This window comes from Zeus faber, assembly GCF_960531495.2.
Source record: "Zeus faber genome assembly, chromosome: 3".
In the NCBI taxonomy this organism is placed as follows: domain Eukaryota; kingdom Metazoa; phylum Chordata; class Actinopteri; order Zeiformes; family Zeidae; genus Zeus; species Zeus faber.
This window is the reverse complement of record NC_137190.1, coordinates 9,898,389-9,912,491: the sequence shown is the minus strand read 5'-3', so window position 1 is coordinate 9,912,491 and position 14,103 is coordinate 9,898,389. Positions and strand designations below refer to the sequence as shown.

General features: G+C 44.3%; 1 protein-coding gene across 2 annotated transcripts in view; it reads right to left on the bottom strand.

The window, feature by feature from the left end:
* Nucleotides 1-14,103, bottom strand: part of fto (FTO alpha-ketoglutarate dependent dioxygenase) — a 132,031-nt gene that overhangs the window by 81,276 nt on the left and 36,652 nt on the right. For both annotated transcript variants that reach the window (XM_079997022.1, XM_079997021.1), the window contains one exon: nt 10,826-10,945. In XM_079997022.1, coding sequence (XP_079853148.1) covers nt 10,826-10,945 — 120 coding nt within the window. The remainder of the gene's footprint in view (nt 1-10,825; nt 10,946-14,103) is intronic.

The window sequence follows — 14,103 nt, the reverse complement described above, 5'->3', positions numbered from 1 at the left end:
TGAAACAGCCCGTTTTCAGACAGGGTGGATTGGACAAATGTTGGAATGACTTGAATCTCTCACAATCTGTGTGGTATTTTCAGAAAACAAAACTTTAAAAATATGTTTTGGGGGCCTCAGAGACCATATATTAACTTGGTGAAAAGGCGCATAATAGGTCCACTTAAAGAAAGGGCGTGAACCTACACAATTATATGTCAGCGTGGAGCTAAGAGGGAAGAATGAAGGCAAAGGCAAAATGAAACTCCTATATAACTTTCATAAATTTTCTCATTCATAAGTAATTACACCCGCATTCTTGGTGGCAATCACTTGCCACATTTTGTAATCCAATTTGTAATAAGTTTTGTAATACATAACAGATGGTGGTTATCACGTACAGCAGTGGTTACAAACAAAATTAAAAAACAGTTTAAGTAAAGTGTGACAACTGATATAAATAAAGACAGCAATCTGTGTGTTATTGCATAATTATTATTCATCATGCAAATCTGTAACCCCTCAATACTTAATTAGATGTTTTTGCAAAATGTGTGCAAGTTCCCTATATGTGGCAACAAAACAAGTTCCATAACATTTTTTTTTTTCTCCTATATTTTACCTTCTATCCTAACACCCCATGTGCCCACAGAGGTTAGACCAGAAAAAGGATGAGAATTATCACATTTTGTACGCTGGCGGATTCAAAGAGGGAGCTACGGCACCTGGATGCCGGACCATAGTGTGTCCGTACGTGTCACTATGACTGCTAATGGTGGACAGACATAAGGGAGGATGAGAACATGGATCTGATCACACCTTGATTACACCTCACTCCCCATTCACAGAGAACCCCCAGTCAAACAACAATCTAGCCTCATCGTGCAGTGAATCAATGTGTGTGTGGTATAAGTGTGTGTGTGTGTCTCCTGATGCAGGAGACTCCCCGCCCCCCTGCCGCTCCACCCTCACCCCTCCACCCCTGATCGGATCAACTGAAGGGTGTTTATGAGCCAGTTAGCCAGGAGAGGGATGTCGCCCCAAGAGCTCGCTCGCTCTCTCTCTCTCTCTCTCTCTCTCTCTCTCTCTCTCTCTCTCTCTCTCTCTCTCTCTCTCTCTCTCTCTCTCTCTCTCTCTCTCTCTCTCTCTCTCTCTCTCTCTCTCTCTCTCTCTCTCTCTCTCGCCTGAATAAAAGAGTCATTTATTACGTCCAACGTGACCCTCTCATTACGCACAAATAGGAATTAATGAGCGCTATATCGGGCGCTCCCTGCAGAGCCAGGCGGGGCTCACTAAAGGACTCGCGTTAATTACAGCGTCCCCCATCTCTTACGCCGGCGCGACGCGCGGCGCTCACCTGCGAGGGCGGGGAAGGGCCGCGCCGCCCGGAGGACGGAGGCACCAAACGCCCGGCATTTCAAAGTCTGAACCGTCCAAATTCAGAGAGGAAAACCACGCAAAGAGAGATTAAAAAAAAAAAAAAAAAAAAGACTTATTTGTTGAACGCGGTTATTTAAGGGCTCCCAAAAGGGAAAGCTCCATAAAAAATGTAACAGTGTAGTTCCAGGATTCAAGTTTTTGTTATTGTTGTTGTTGTTGTTGTTGCTGTTGTATTGACTTCCCCCGACACTTCACAGGGGGAAAGTATGTGCTTCACCAGCAAACACACAGATCAAGTTTGATCTCTGTTGAGTAAACTCTTGATTTTGTTTTCTTCTTCGGGCCGCGCAGAGAACGGCACACGAGACAGAAGAAACAAAGCTTCAAACTTTCAAGCACACTCCAAGGACTTGTATTTTCTCTTGACTTTGCTAACACCCCCCTGTTTAAAGCAGGGGTTTTTTTCTACCCTCCCCCCCCCCCCCTTTCTCACACACATTTCCCTGTCAAACATTTGACACAAACACACACACATATCAATGATGAAATGTGCTGTGAAGAAGTGTATTGATGGAGGTCAGACAAAGGCAAAATGGAGACATTTAACTCTTCAACACCAATACATCTAAGTACACTTCTTTTTGGACGGCATCTTGGCTTAAATGGATCTGTGCCAGTGGTGCCACGGCCATTAAAAGGTGCCTGGACACATCTAAATATGTGTGTAAATGTATGAAGAGGAATGTAGAAGAATCTATAGAATATACATGTATAAATAATATAATGATAAAGAATAAATAATGATGATAATATTAATAAACGTATAAATGTAAATGTACGATATGTATAAATGGATGAAAAACAATGAATGTCTCGACTTTGGGAGAAAAGAAAATGTTCAAGTCCAGGGTAATGAAATAAACCGAAATGCAAAGGTGCTTATATGAGGAATATACCAAACATAACAAATAAAGAGAAGTCAGGTTTTTCTTTTATTTTTGGGGTCGGGGGGGGGGGGGGGGGGGGTCATTTTTGCCCCTCGGCCATTTTGAAACACTCGACTGCAAGAGTAAACAATCGCACCTGGCTCAAAGTTCTGGAATAATCACATGTCAAGCGTTGGTTAGCAGCGATGTTGCCAGTCCGTGTGAGGTTTGACACCAAATATTCACAAATCTCTCTTTCAACTTTTCTGGGGGATTTCAAGACACTTTTCTAGTCACCCTCGTGCTCATGCACACACGCGAGCGCACATGCACAGACACAGACACAGACACACACACACACACACACACACACACACACGCCCGCACAGGCGCACACGCAAATCCTCTCTCTCTTCTGGTCGAGGCCCTGCGGCCAGCCCTCCCTGTCGTCCACGCGGAATGCGATTAGCCTGAATAGTGATTAATCCGGGCTGCCCCGTAATTCCTCCATACCACTTTAATGGATGTTATCTGCCTCCCTCTGAAGGCTTATCGTGCTGATCGGGGGGAGAGAGAGAGAGAGAGAGAGAGAGAGGAGAGAGAGAGAGAGAGAGAGAGAGAGAGACAGAAGAGCGGTGGGTAGGGGTGGAGGCGGGGTGGGCAGGAATCACACCAAATAAACAGAGAGGTGAGTGAAGGAATAAGTGAGTAAATAGGTGAGTAAGAAAATAAAGGCAGGGATTTTGAGGGGCTGCTAAGCGGATAAGACAGATCAGTCTCTGTAAAGTGCTCATTTGTTTTTCTTAGAAAACCCAGAAGAGCCGCCTTCAAAGCCTGCCAATACACTGGAAACACTGTCGACGTTCACACAAACAAAATGAATTTATCCGTCGCGCCGGCAATGAGAAAATATACGGTGGTTCCCATTTTATTTTAATTTTTTCCCCTGCTTCTCACACACTTCTACAGATGTGCATTCCGTGCTATAGTGGGGACAGTATTTTGTTTCATTGACAGCTGATATAAAACATTATTATTGTTATTTTTTGTCTCTTTGTTTTAAGAAGTTAAGGTCCTACTGTTGGGAAAAACTCTGATACATTTGATGGCTATTTTCCAGTCAAAACATAACAATATATTTATTCAATTAATAGAGCTAAACTAGTTTGCGGTTCCCCCTCCGAATAATCTCTGTCGGGATAATGAGCGACATCCTGCTTTTGAGAAATATTTAGTGTCAAGAAAAGAGCGTCCGTCTAAACCCAAAAACACATCACTTTAAAATACAGGAGAAAAGAGGAATAACAAGCACTGATCCCCGGAAAACGAAGACTCACCGCCGCAGCTGGAACACAGTAAAACTTTGCATTATGCAGCAAGCCTCAACCACAACAAGCAACGAGGTATTATTTTGGGGGGGACAGTATGTTCCCAACTTAAGAGTCATCAAAGTTTTATCTTTAATTATTGTAATTTTGTATGGATTTTTTATTTCTTACCTGTAACATAAAAAAAATATTGCATGCACTATTTATTTTTAATTGGGAAAATGTGGGCGCATCGTAAATGCAATACAGCACCACTGTAAACTTGAGAATAGTTAGTCATATAATATTATATTATTAAATGTATATTATTACATATTGCATGTATATTAACATGTGAATTATTACATTTGTTATATATGTTCATCAGTCAGACCTTGATCAGACACGTGTATAGACCAGTAAATATCCAGTACCATTAAACTCACTAATGTGTGTGTATGTGAGTGTGCGTTTAGGAGGGGGGTTGGGGGTATACATTCTCTATTGTAAAACAACTTGAGAATATGTGAACTTATATTAGACATGATATAATGACATGTATTATTATTAAATATTACATGTACATAAACACATATATTATTACTTGATTGGTTTATCTGGAAGACGTTCACCAGACATAAAGACCAGTAAATACCATAACATTTACTGGTACTGATTCCATTTACATACCATACCCATACCTTTAATCTCACTGATGTGTGTATGAATGTGTGTGTGTGTGTGTGTGTGTGTGTGTGTGTGTGTGTGTGTGTGTGTGTGTGTGTGTATGTTTTCGTATGAGTGGTTGTTTTTCCGAGGGGGTCGCGGTATACATGCTCTGTTGTAATTATTCTATTATTACATCTATCTGTGTATGAATGCATATAACATGTATATAAGCATGTTTAGTGTCAATATGCTTATCGGGAAGGCCTTCCGCAGACATATATAAAGACCAGTAAAAATTCCATACCTTTAAACTCACCGGCGTGCGTGTGTGTGTGTGTGTGTGTGTGTGTGTGTGTGTGTGTGTGTGTGTGTGTGTGTGTGTGTGTGTGTGTGTGTGTGTGTGTGCGTGCGTGCGTGTGTGTGTCTATGTGTGCGTTTTTGAGGCTGTGGTGATGTGGTGCCGAGATTGTGCGCGGCAGGCGAGCCCCGCCGGGACTCCATTCAAGCGCCTGCAGTCTGCGGCCCCGGTAACAAAGCTGCGGGGCTGCGATGGCTCCAGGTAACATAAACGCTGCCTTCTGAGCACCGCGTATCTGCCCGTGAAAATTCTCTAAAGGGGTTTAAGCATTTACCCAGAACACTATCAGGCGCTGCCGCAAAATTCAGCTTACCCTGTTGAATGGGGACTTCAAAGAGAATTGCAAATACCTTTGCACCGCGACTTACGCTACATTTTCCCCTTCTCCATCTCTCTCTCTCTCCCTCCGTCTCCCTCCCTCTCTCTCTCTCTTTTCTCTCTCTCTCGCTCGCCGGCTCCCTCCACATCTCCCCCTGCCTCTTTTCATTATATATTTCCAAACACAAGCCGCCGCGCGATGTAAAATGTATTATCAGCCGTATATTTCCTCTTTAAATGAATAATAACAATAATCTTTGAGTAATTTCTTTTTTACACCGCTCTGTCTAAATAGGGCAAAGCCAGCCAGCTAATATAGAGCCGGAGGTAAACAAGGCTGCGCAATAATGAACGAGTGGATTAGGCCTCTGGTCTATGTTGCGTGATAAGGAAAAACAGCTGCTAGGATCCAGGTAGCAGCGCACATTGACTGTCAATGAAGGATAAACTACTATACTTGCTTTCTTTACACACAGACACACACACACACACACACACACACACACACACACACACACACACACACACACACACACACACACACACACACACACACACACACACACACACACACTAAACCTTAACACAGATGGATTTACATACATAGAGGCACAGAGGTGCACACATGTTTGGAGTTATGCACACACACACACTCTCACACACACACACACACACATACACACACACATACAAACAATTAACAAAAAAAATGACGTGTGGATTTTGTGTTGAATTGGAGTATTTTTATAGAAGCTGTATATAAGCCTCCTGCTTAATCAATCGATAATAAATGACTTCATTAGAGGCAATAAAAATGTTCTGTTAATCATTTTCTGGTTAGTAAAGTTACAATTTACAATTAATCCACAGTCCACGCAAGCGTAGAAAAAAGCGCGTATGAACCAGAAGAGCAAAGTAAAGAAATTAAAAACTAAAAACATCTGCTACAGGACTCGGCTCTAGCCCCCAGGTTTTTAAATATCCTGCTTTTCCCTCAGCTGGTCCAGCACGGCGAGCTCACCGAATAATAGAATGAGAAAAAAAAAACGAAACAAAAAAAAACAACTGAGAAATCGCTTCCTGAAATTATTTACGGCGAAGCGCACAACAAAAAAACCATAACATTTATAATGTTTTACAAAGCCATCAAATAAGTGGAGAGGGGATTAATTGCCCCGGCCCGACCTTAAAATAATTATATGAGCGGTGCAACTCTAAACTCCAATGAAATTGATACACTTTGATAATTAGATTCTTGGCACTGACCCGCTGAAGTCAATAAAGGTTATTAAGGCCAATTGATGTCTAAACGCATTACGGGGCGGCTAAACTGTCCGTCGGAGGCCCCAGAAAACTCCAGCGCCAATATGATAATCCATTCTCCGTCCTGGGGGGTTCTAGCCTCGCGCCTGTGTCTGCACTCTGCCATACAAAACCAGATTGGATTCGCTTAACCTTTCCAGAGCTTTGATCAAATGAGCTCACACAGCAATAACATTTACATTGACCCCCTTCTACTCTGCCTCTCCCCCTGACTCTCTCCCTCTCTCCTTCTCTCCCTCTCTCTCCCTCTCTCCCTCTCTCCTTCTCTCTCTCTCTCTCTCTCTCTCTCTCTCTCTCTCTCTCTCTCTCTCTCTCTCTCTCTCTCTCTCTCTCTCTCTCTCTCTCTCTCCGTCTCTCCATCAGCCTGCCACCAAACAGCTCCTGGCTGCCAGGTCAATAACCTAATCAGCTATTGATGGCAGCCGAGCCAGCCTGCGTGCGACTGCACTTCGCCCCGCCTCGGCGGCCCAGATTGTTCCCCGAGACCGCTATTAAAGAGAGGGCAGGAGATGAAATGCTCGCCAGGTGGATCTTTCTCTCTCCCTCTATCTCTCTCTCTCTCTCCCTCTTTTCCACCCTCTCTTCCTCCTTTTTCTCTCCCCGCGGAAACAAACACACAAACAAAAGAAACAAAAGAGCCATCCTCCGATCGCAATCAGCAATGTGGTGTATGAACGTGTGTGTGTGTGTGTGTGTGTGTGTGTGTGTGTGTGTGTCTGCGTGCATGCGCGCGCGAGACCAATCAGACGTGCGGCGGCGGAGCAGACGACACACACGGACCCCCGACACCCCCCTCTTTCTTGTTTTGTACACATCTCCGGGTACACAAACGTATTAAACGCCGCGGATCCTGTTTATCGCGGAGCCACGACGTCGATTAATTTTTCCTTGATAGAAGCCGCCGAGATTTCCATCATCAAGGCCGATCTCTCTGTCAGAGGAGGGAGGGAGGGAGAGAGAGAGAGAGAGAAAGAGAGAGAGAGAGAGAGAGAGAGAGAGAGAGTGAGAGAGAGAGACAGACGGAGAGTGCAAAGAAAGACACAAATATGAGGAAATAGTAGAGGGGGGAAGCGGAGAAGTAAAAGAAAGGAGGAATGAACAGAGAGAGGGAAAGAGGGAGGAGAGAGAGAGAGAGAGAGAAAGAGAGAGAGGATTTCGCTGGAATATCTTGCATCCGCAGCGGCGTTTGAAGTTGTGAGATGAGCAGCCACAGAAGTCAGGAAAGTGACAAATTAGGGAAAAAAGCTGCAGTATGTGAGGCGCACTGCTAAATCAATTAAAGTCACGCCGAGCGCTTACATTAACATCAATGACACACACACACACACACACACACACACACACACAAACACACAAACACACACATTCCTTTAACACACATGCACACGCACATAAACACACACACACACACACACACATTCCTCTAACACACAAGCACACACACACACAGAGAAAAATAAAATAAAAAATGGATCTGGGCTCCTGAGCCCCCCCCCTGCAGTGAAAAGAAGAAAGACAGAAATAAAGGGGGAGAAAAAAAGGCTGCACCGCTATTTAAGATATTCGGTATTTAAGAAAAAGTCAAGTGTGTGTGTGTGTGTGTGTGTGTGTGTGTGTGTGTGTGTGTGTGTGTGTGTGTGTGTGTGTCTATTGTCGAGCAGGTGGAAGCCGCTCGCCGCAGCTGCTTCGTGGAAAATCTCACTATTGTCGAATAGTCACGATACGGAGAGTCCAGGGGGACGGATCTGGAACACAGGGGAAGGTCCCACCTACACACACACACACACACACACACACACACACACACACACACACACACACACACACACACACACACACCCTTGGCTGCTCTTTATTTAGGAGGCCATCTTTTTTGTTTCTATAATGGAAGCACTTTGTGAATTCATGAAGTTCCAGTTTAGGAAGAAGCGTGGCGCCAGACTTCTTTTTCTTTCTTTCTTTTTTTTTTTTTACCAGAATGTAATTCAAACGGGGGGCTGACTATTTGCATGACAACAGGCTGAGGGGCCGAGACAGACAGACAGACAGGGAGACAGAAAGAGAGAGAAAGAGAGAGAGAGAGAGCGAGAGGGAGAGAGGGAGAGAGAGGGGGAGGGAGAGAGAGAGAGAGAGAGAGAGAGAGAGAGCGCCTCGGGAGGGGGAGAGAAAGAGAAAGAGTCCTCCGTTATTTGCAATATTCTCACTCACTACACACAAACTAAGGCTAATAAGCACGTAGGCAGGCTGGCCCATCGCTCGTTTTTATTTTGCTATTTTCAAATATTTCAAAATAGAAATGTAAACGCATTATATAAAAAAACAACGACCAGATTATATACATTTTCAACTACATGTTACAAACCCTATCAATATTACTTCATTTATAATGTTGTAAAAATACAAAATTAATACAAAATAATAAATAATAAAATAATAAATTTATAATATCATTTTGCATTATCTGTAAGACACTGTATTTTCAGTAGTACATTTTAAATGTCAGCATTTTAAAATATAAGTAAATACTTGATAAATATAATTCAATATAATTAAGTAGTTAATTATAATGAAAACGTAAATAAAATAAAAACCACTGCAAGTGAGAGAAATACGATTTATTCTAACCGAGGAAACAGCCTATGTTACCATAAGTAACAAAAGGAAATCTATAAGACACATCTATAAAAACCAAAAGTGCCTTCCATCAGCATATTGGAGCAGATATGTTGATGTTAATATTGCTCACGGAGACAATATTGTTGTCTTGCATCGCAACAGTTCTGGTTCATTTTAACTGCCTCAAATGTGAACGACCGTGCTACAGACCATTTATATCTGTTATTTTAATGATTGACTCGTAATTTATTTGTTAATCGTGCACACATTCAAATAATTAATGTCTGCGTACACACAAAAATATTTTGAGGTCAGAATATTAATACCTTTCTGTATGTACAAAAATAAATTGAGATAAGAGTGCAACACATTTATTTTTCGTTGTGTTATGTTTATAGGCAGTATCCACATGCGGAACAAACGGTAACACACATTTACTCACACACACACCGCACCGCTTGCCCATCTGAGAGATCAAGAGAGGGAGGGAGAGAGAGAGAAAGAAAAAGAGAGGGAGGAAGGGTGGGAGGGTGGGAGGGAGGGAGAGAGAGAGAGAGAGGGAGAGAGAGAGAGAGAGAGGCCGAGACTTCAGATTTCACCCCCGGCCTTTTCTAAATACAGGTCCAAATCACACACTTCATCTGGGCCCAGAGGTGGAGCTCCAGATGAGTTTAGCACCTGTCTCCCCAAACCCCCCACGCCCTCCACCGTGCTCCCCCCTTTCGAGATGCAGTTTGATTGTGCAAGAATGGCACAGAGAGAGAGAGAGAGAGAGAGAGACTATAATTGTGACAACAGCACTGTTTCTCCCCTCCATGCCTTGTCTTTATCCCTGCCCAGGCATTAGATGTGATTACTGCTCAGCACTCACCACTGACATAGACAGAGAGCTCACAGAGGCATAGGGGAAATGGAGAGAGAGAGAGAGAGAGAGAGAGAGAGAGAGAGAGAGAGAGAGAGAGAGAGACACACACACAGACACAGAGAGATGGAGAGAGACAGGGGAGTGCAGCTCTCTTGTCCCCTCTGAAGCTGCTATAATGGTGCAAGAGTGCCCCCTGCTGCCCCAGTTATCTGGCTGGTATTTGGTTATTGAAAAGCACACACGCGCACACGCACACGTGCACACACATACACACACACTTACACACACAAACTGGCATGAGCTGGTAGCTCTGGTAAGGTAAACGGAGATGGAGAGTGTGCGTCTTCGCAGCCTGTCTGAGTGCACATGTATAAATATATTTGCAGCAAAGTACAGTGGGTTTAAGTGTGCACGTGTGGCTTTGTGCAGACACACCACATTCCTGAGTCTGCGTGTATTTGCCTTCGCATAACAGCGCAGAGCTGTAACTTATGGGACCAAAACACACACTCACCTCAGTTGTGGTTTTCGACTCCCCTATTACGTGTTCTCCTTTAAGTGTTTCTTTTTTCCAGTGACTGGTGTCTAACTAATAGCCCGGCGCCCGCGCTCCGCTCTTACAAAACATGTCTGACTCTATAATGAAATAAATGACACATCTTTAATGTTCGCTTGTTTAACAAGCAACGTGTGAAGCGAGACAACACAACGTGTCATTTCATGCAGGCGGGAGCCTCCAAAAAAAACCCCAAAAAAAAAAAAAAAAACAACCTGTATACAAACTAATATAGTTTGTATTAGAAGAAGCTGAGGCATGTTGGGACGCTGGAGAGGTGTGTATCATCACTCTGTAATCAGGTATGGAAACCGGAGGAAAAAAAACAACAAAAAAAAAAAACCTCCACACTAGCTGTTCATTTTATTGAGACGTGTAAGAAGAGGGACGTGTGTTTTTATTTATTTCATCTTCCCAAACACATAACCATGCTACCCTCAGCACTGAGCCTCCGACTGATCCCCGGCAGACAGGACGTAGTTACCGTCCACGTCCTGGCTGTGTGCGGTGCGGGGATGCTGCTCTTACCATGGTCTCCATCAGCCTCCAGTCCTGCTCCAGCTGCTCCATGGGGCCGCTCCACCAACTGCAGAAGCGGGTGTAGCGCTGGCCCTGGAACCAGTACTGTCTCAGCCACTCAAACTCCACCTGCAGCACAGAAACAGCCCGGTGGTAAGATTAAATTAACTATAATGTCAAGTAGGTCACATTGACGGAAACAAAATCATAGCGTCACCAACGTAAGAGAGAAAACGACTTAGCTTAGACTAATATTGATGCATTGGTTAGAAAAACCTGATGATAAAAGTTAATGCAATGTCGTCACCTTATGAAATTTAAAAAAAAACACTTCTGAGCATCAGAGACTGGATAGATATCCTACATTTTAATCTCTTGGCTGTTCTCTGTCAAAAAGCTTGTAATAGTATTATCGTTTGTCAAAACAAAATTACTGTAGAGAACAAATCTTACTTTCTCGTAAGTGCTACAACCTCAGGAACTTGTTTTTTTTGCATGATTTAATAGAAGTTATGCATCGTAGGTCTTTTTGTTGATGTGTTAATACAGTTTCCATTTTTTGTATTTTCCATTCTATTGTTTTCCCTTCATATTATACAAGCACTAAAATGACATGATAGCATGAACCTAAACAATGATATAAACTAGACGATATTTTTTATTTTACTCTCTTGTATTACAGTGAGTTTACCTTATAAGATCAATAGCTAAATGCAATATTATTTTGGGCTGACAAAGACATAAAACTGACGGAGAAACGTAATAAAATTTTAAACAAAACTTGCCTGAAGCGCACTTTTAATTCCGCTAAATATATTTCTGGATACGAGTCGTTCAGACACAGCCATACGAAGTGTTACATAATGTAGTTTCTGCAGTCAAAATCAATATTACTTACTATCATTTCTCCAAGAGATTTAGTCCAAATACAGCAGCTAAACAAACGTGCTCGACATTGACACACACACACACACACACACACACACACACACACACACACACACACACACACACACACACACACACACACACACACACACATATTTACAGTGGCATCGCTTCCAGTCAGCACACCTGAAAACTCCACCCCCTCCCCTCTCCCGCTCGCTCCCTCCGTCTGGGGATGACAGTCTAGGCTGCCTCCCCTCTGCTGGGAGTGTTTTTGTTTTCTCCTCTTTTGAAGTGCTGATTTAAATCCTCACAAAGTTGCTCCATGTAGCCAGGTATAGCCTATCTATTGTGTGTGTGTGTGTGTGTGTGTGTGTGTGTGTGTGTGTGTGTGTGTGTGTGTGTGTGTGTGTGTGTGTGTGTGTGTCTGTGTCCCTGTAAGTTTTTCCGCCTGTTTTGTATGTGCGCAAATTCGCTCTCTTGTGAGTGCGTGTCTGTCTGCGTAGGCCTGCGTGTTTTTGTTGTCAGGGCTTCCGTGCGCACAATTGCCGACGCAAACTGTGCGTGTCAGAGATTGCCCCAAATGCTGCAGATGTAAATGAAAGGCGCTGAGAGTTGCCCTCCCCCAAAAACAGCCTACAAAGCATCATCCACCCAAAACAATACGCGCCCCCCTTTTGTTTTGACAAAGACAACTGTCGAACACAGGATGTACTTGCATACAAAGGAGTTGCTTATCAAATGTGGCTGAGAGAGCCTACAGGATCCATTGTTCCCTTTCCAAAAAAAAAAAAACTAAAACATTTTTTGTTTTTCTAACAGGGCATTAGACGATGTACAGTCCCTTGTTAGTCTCCTGAAGGCGAGACAATCCAGTCCGATCAGGTTGTTCAATTGACGACTTGTTGACAATAGTACTGGGTTAAAAAAAAAAAGACAAAAAAACCCAGATAATCCAATACAACTTAATTCTGTTGTTTTAACTGAAAGAAAATGTGAAATTGTAATACGGATGCATTGTAAGTTATTCAACCACTTCCCTCTTCAATTAAAGACCACCATAGTAACAAATCAAACGAGAATCATGAGATCCTCCCTAATACCCAGCCCTAGTTGACACCATCGTTCCAATCTGCAAAATGAGCGGGTTTCATTATTCTGCCGGGAGGGCTGGATGGGCGGAGTTTGCCAGATCACGACATTTTAAACGGAATCAGGTCATTAAATGCCGTGCGCTCCGAGCTTTCGACGGCGTGACGAGACCGCGCCCCTTGCGGCAGGCCAAGTGTACTCAGACAAACCGTCGGACCGGGGTCTGGCTCGGAGCCGTGCACAGAACTGTCCCTGCCATTTGGTTTGAGGAGGCTCTGATCACAGCAGGGATGTCACGCAGGGATCGGGGCATGTCAAGGAGAATACGCAGACAGCCACACTGCTCAGCAGTCTCACAGTCGCTCCATACAACCCCACCTTCAAAGAAATGTCAGCCTTTATGGTCGCTTTCGACACTCCCCAAATCCACTCCTCTTCGATCACCGCGGCTCGAGCACACAACAAAGGTGCGGAGGGCCGATATTGGACGTCCCTTTCCGTCCGTCCATCCCTCTTTCTGTGTCTCTGATTGTCCGCTCGTCCTTTATTGAAAGGAAGCTAACCTATGTATCCGCTTTGAGCCGACATGGCCGCCCGGCCCCCATGGCGCCGGCCAGTAGCCTACACAAAGCCGGCCATCTAAGGATAGCGGAGAGTGGGGGCAATATGGCATTTAGACTCTGCACGCCCAACTGTGATTTACCAAGAGGGGAACTCTGAATAAATGCCACCTATCCAGGCAGAGCAATCGAAAGTGTTTGCGAAAGAGAGAGCGGTTGTTAGGGCTAGTTTTTCCTCTGAGATGGCGTGGGGGTTGAGAGGGGGAGCTAGTGGCGCCCCTGCAGCGGTGGCTGTCATCTCTCCAGGTGACGGACGCGCTAACTACACATTAGCCCCCGCCGCCGAGCGGCCGCTCACCATGGCGACCCGGGAGTCAAAGCCGAGTAGCCACCTTTTTTCCCCCCATTTAATGAGGCAAGATTTTTCCACACCTCCGCGGCGCTCCCGGAGCAGGCCCAATCAATTTCCTGCCGAGGCCCCGGGGGTGGGAGCTGATGAGGGTGGGATCGATCGCAGCCTGCCGTCCTCTGTTTACCTTTCCTAGCCTCCTCAGACATCAACCACCGACGCCGCTCCCCCTAGCCCTCTGTAAGCTACCACGCACACGAATCACACTCATTACACACCGCCACAGTTGTCTTTCACGCGCCAGGGCCACGTACGATATCACACATTGGCCCATACTTTACAGTCTTTAGGTATGAGCTATCCTTCATAACATTACAGTTTTCAATTCCGTGTTCTCA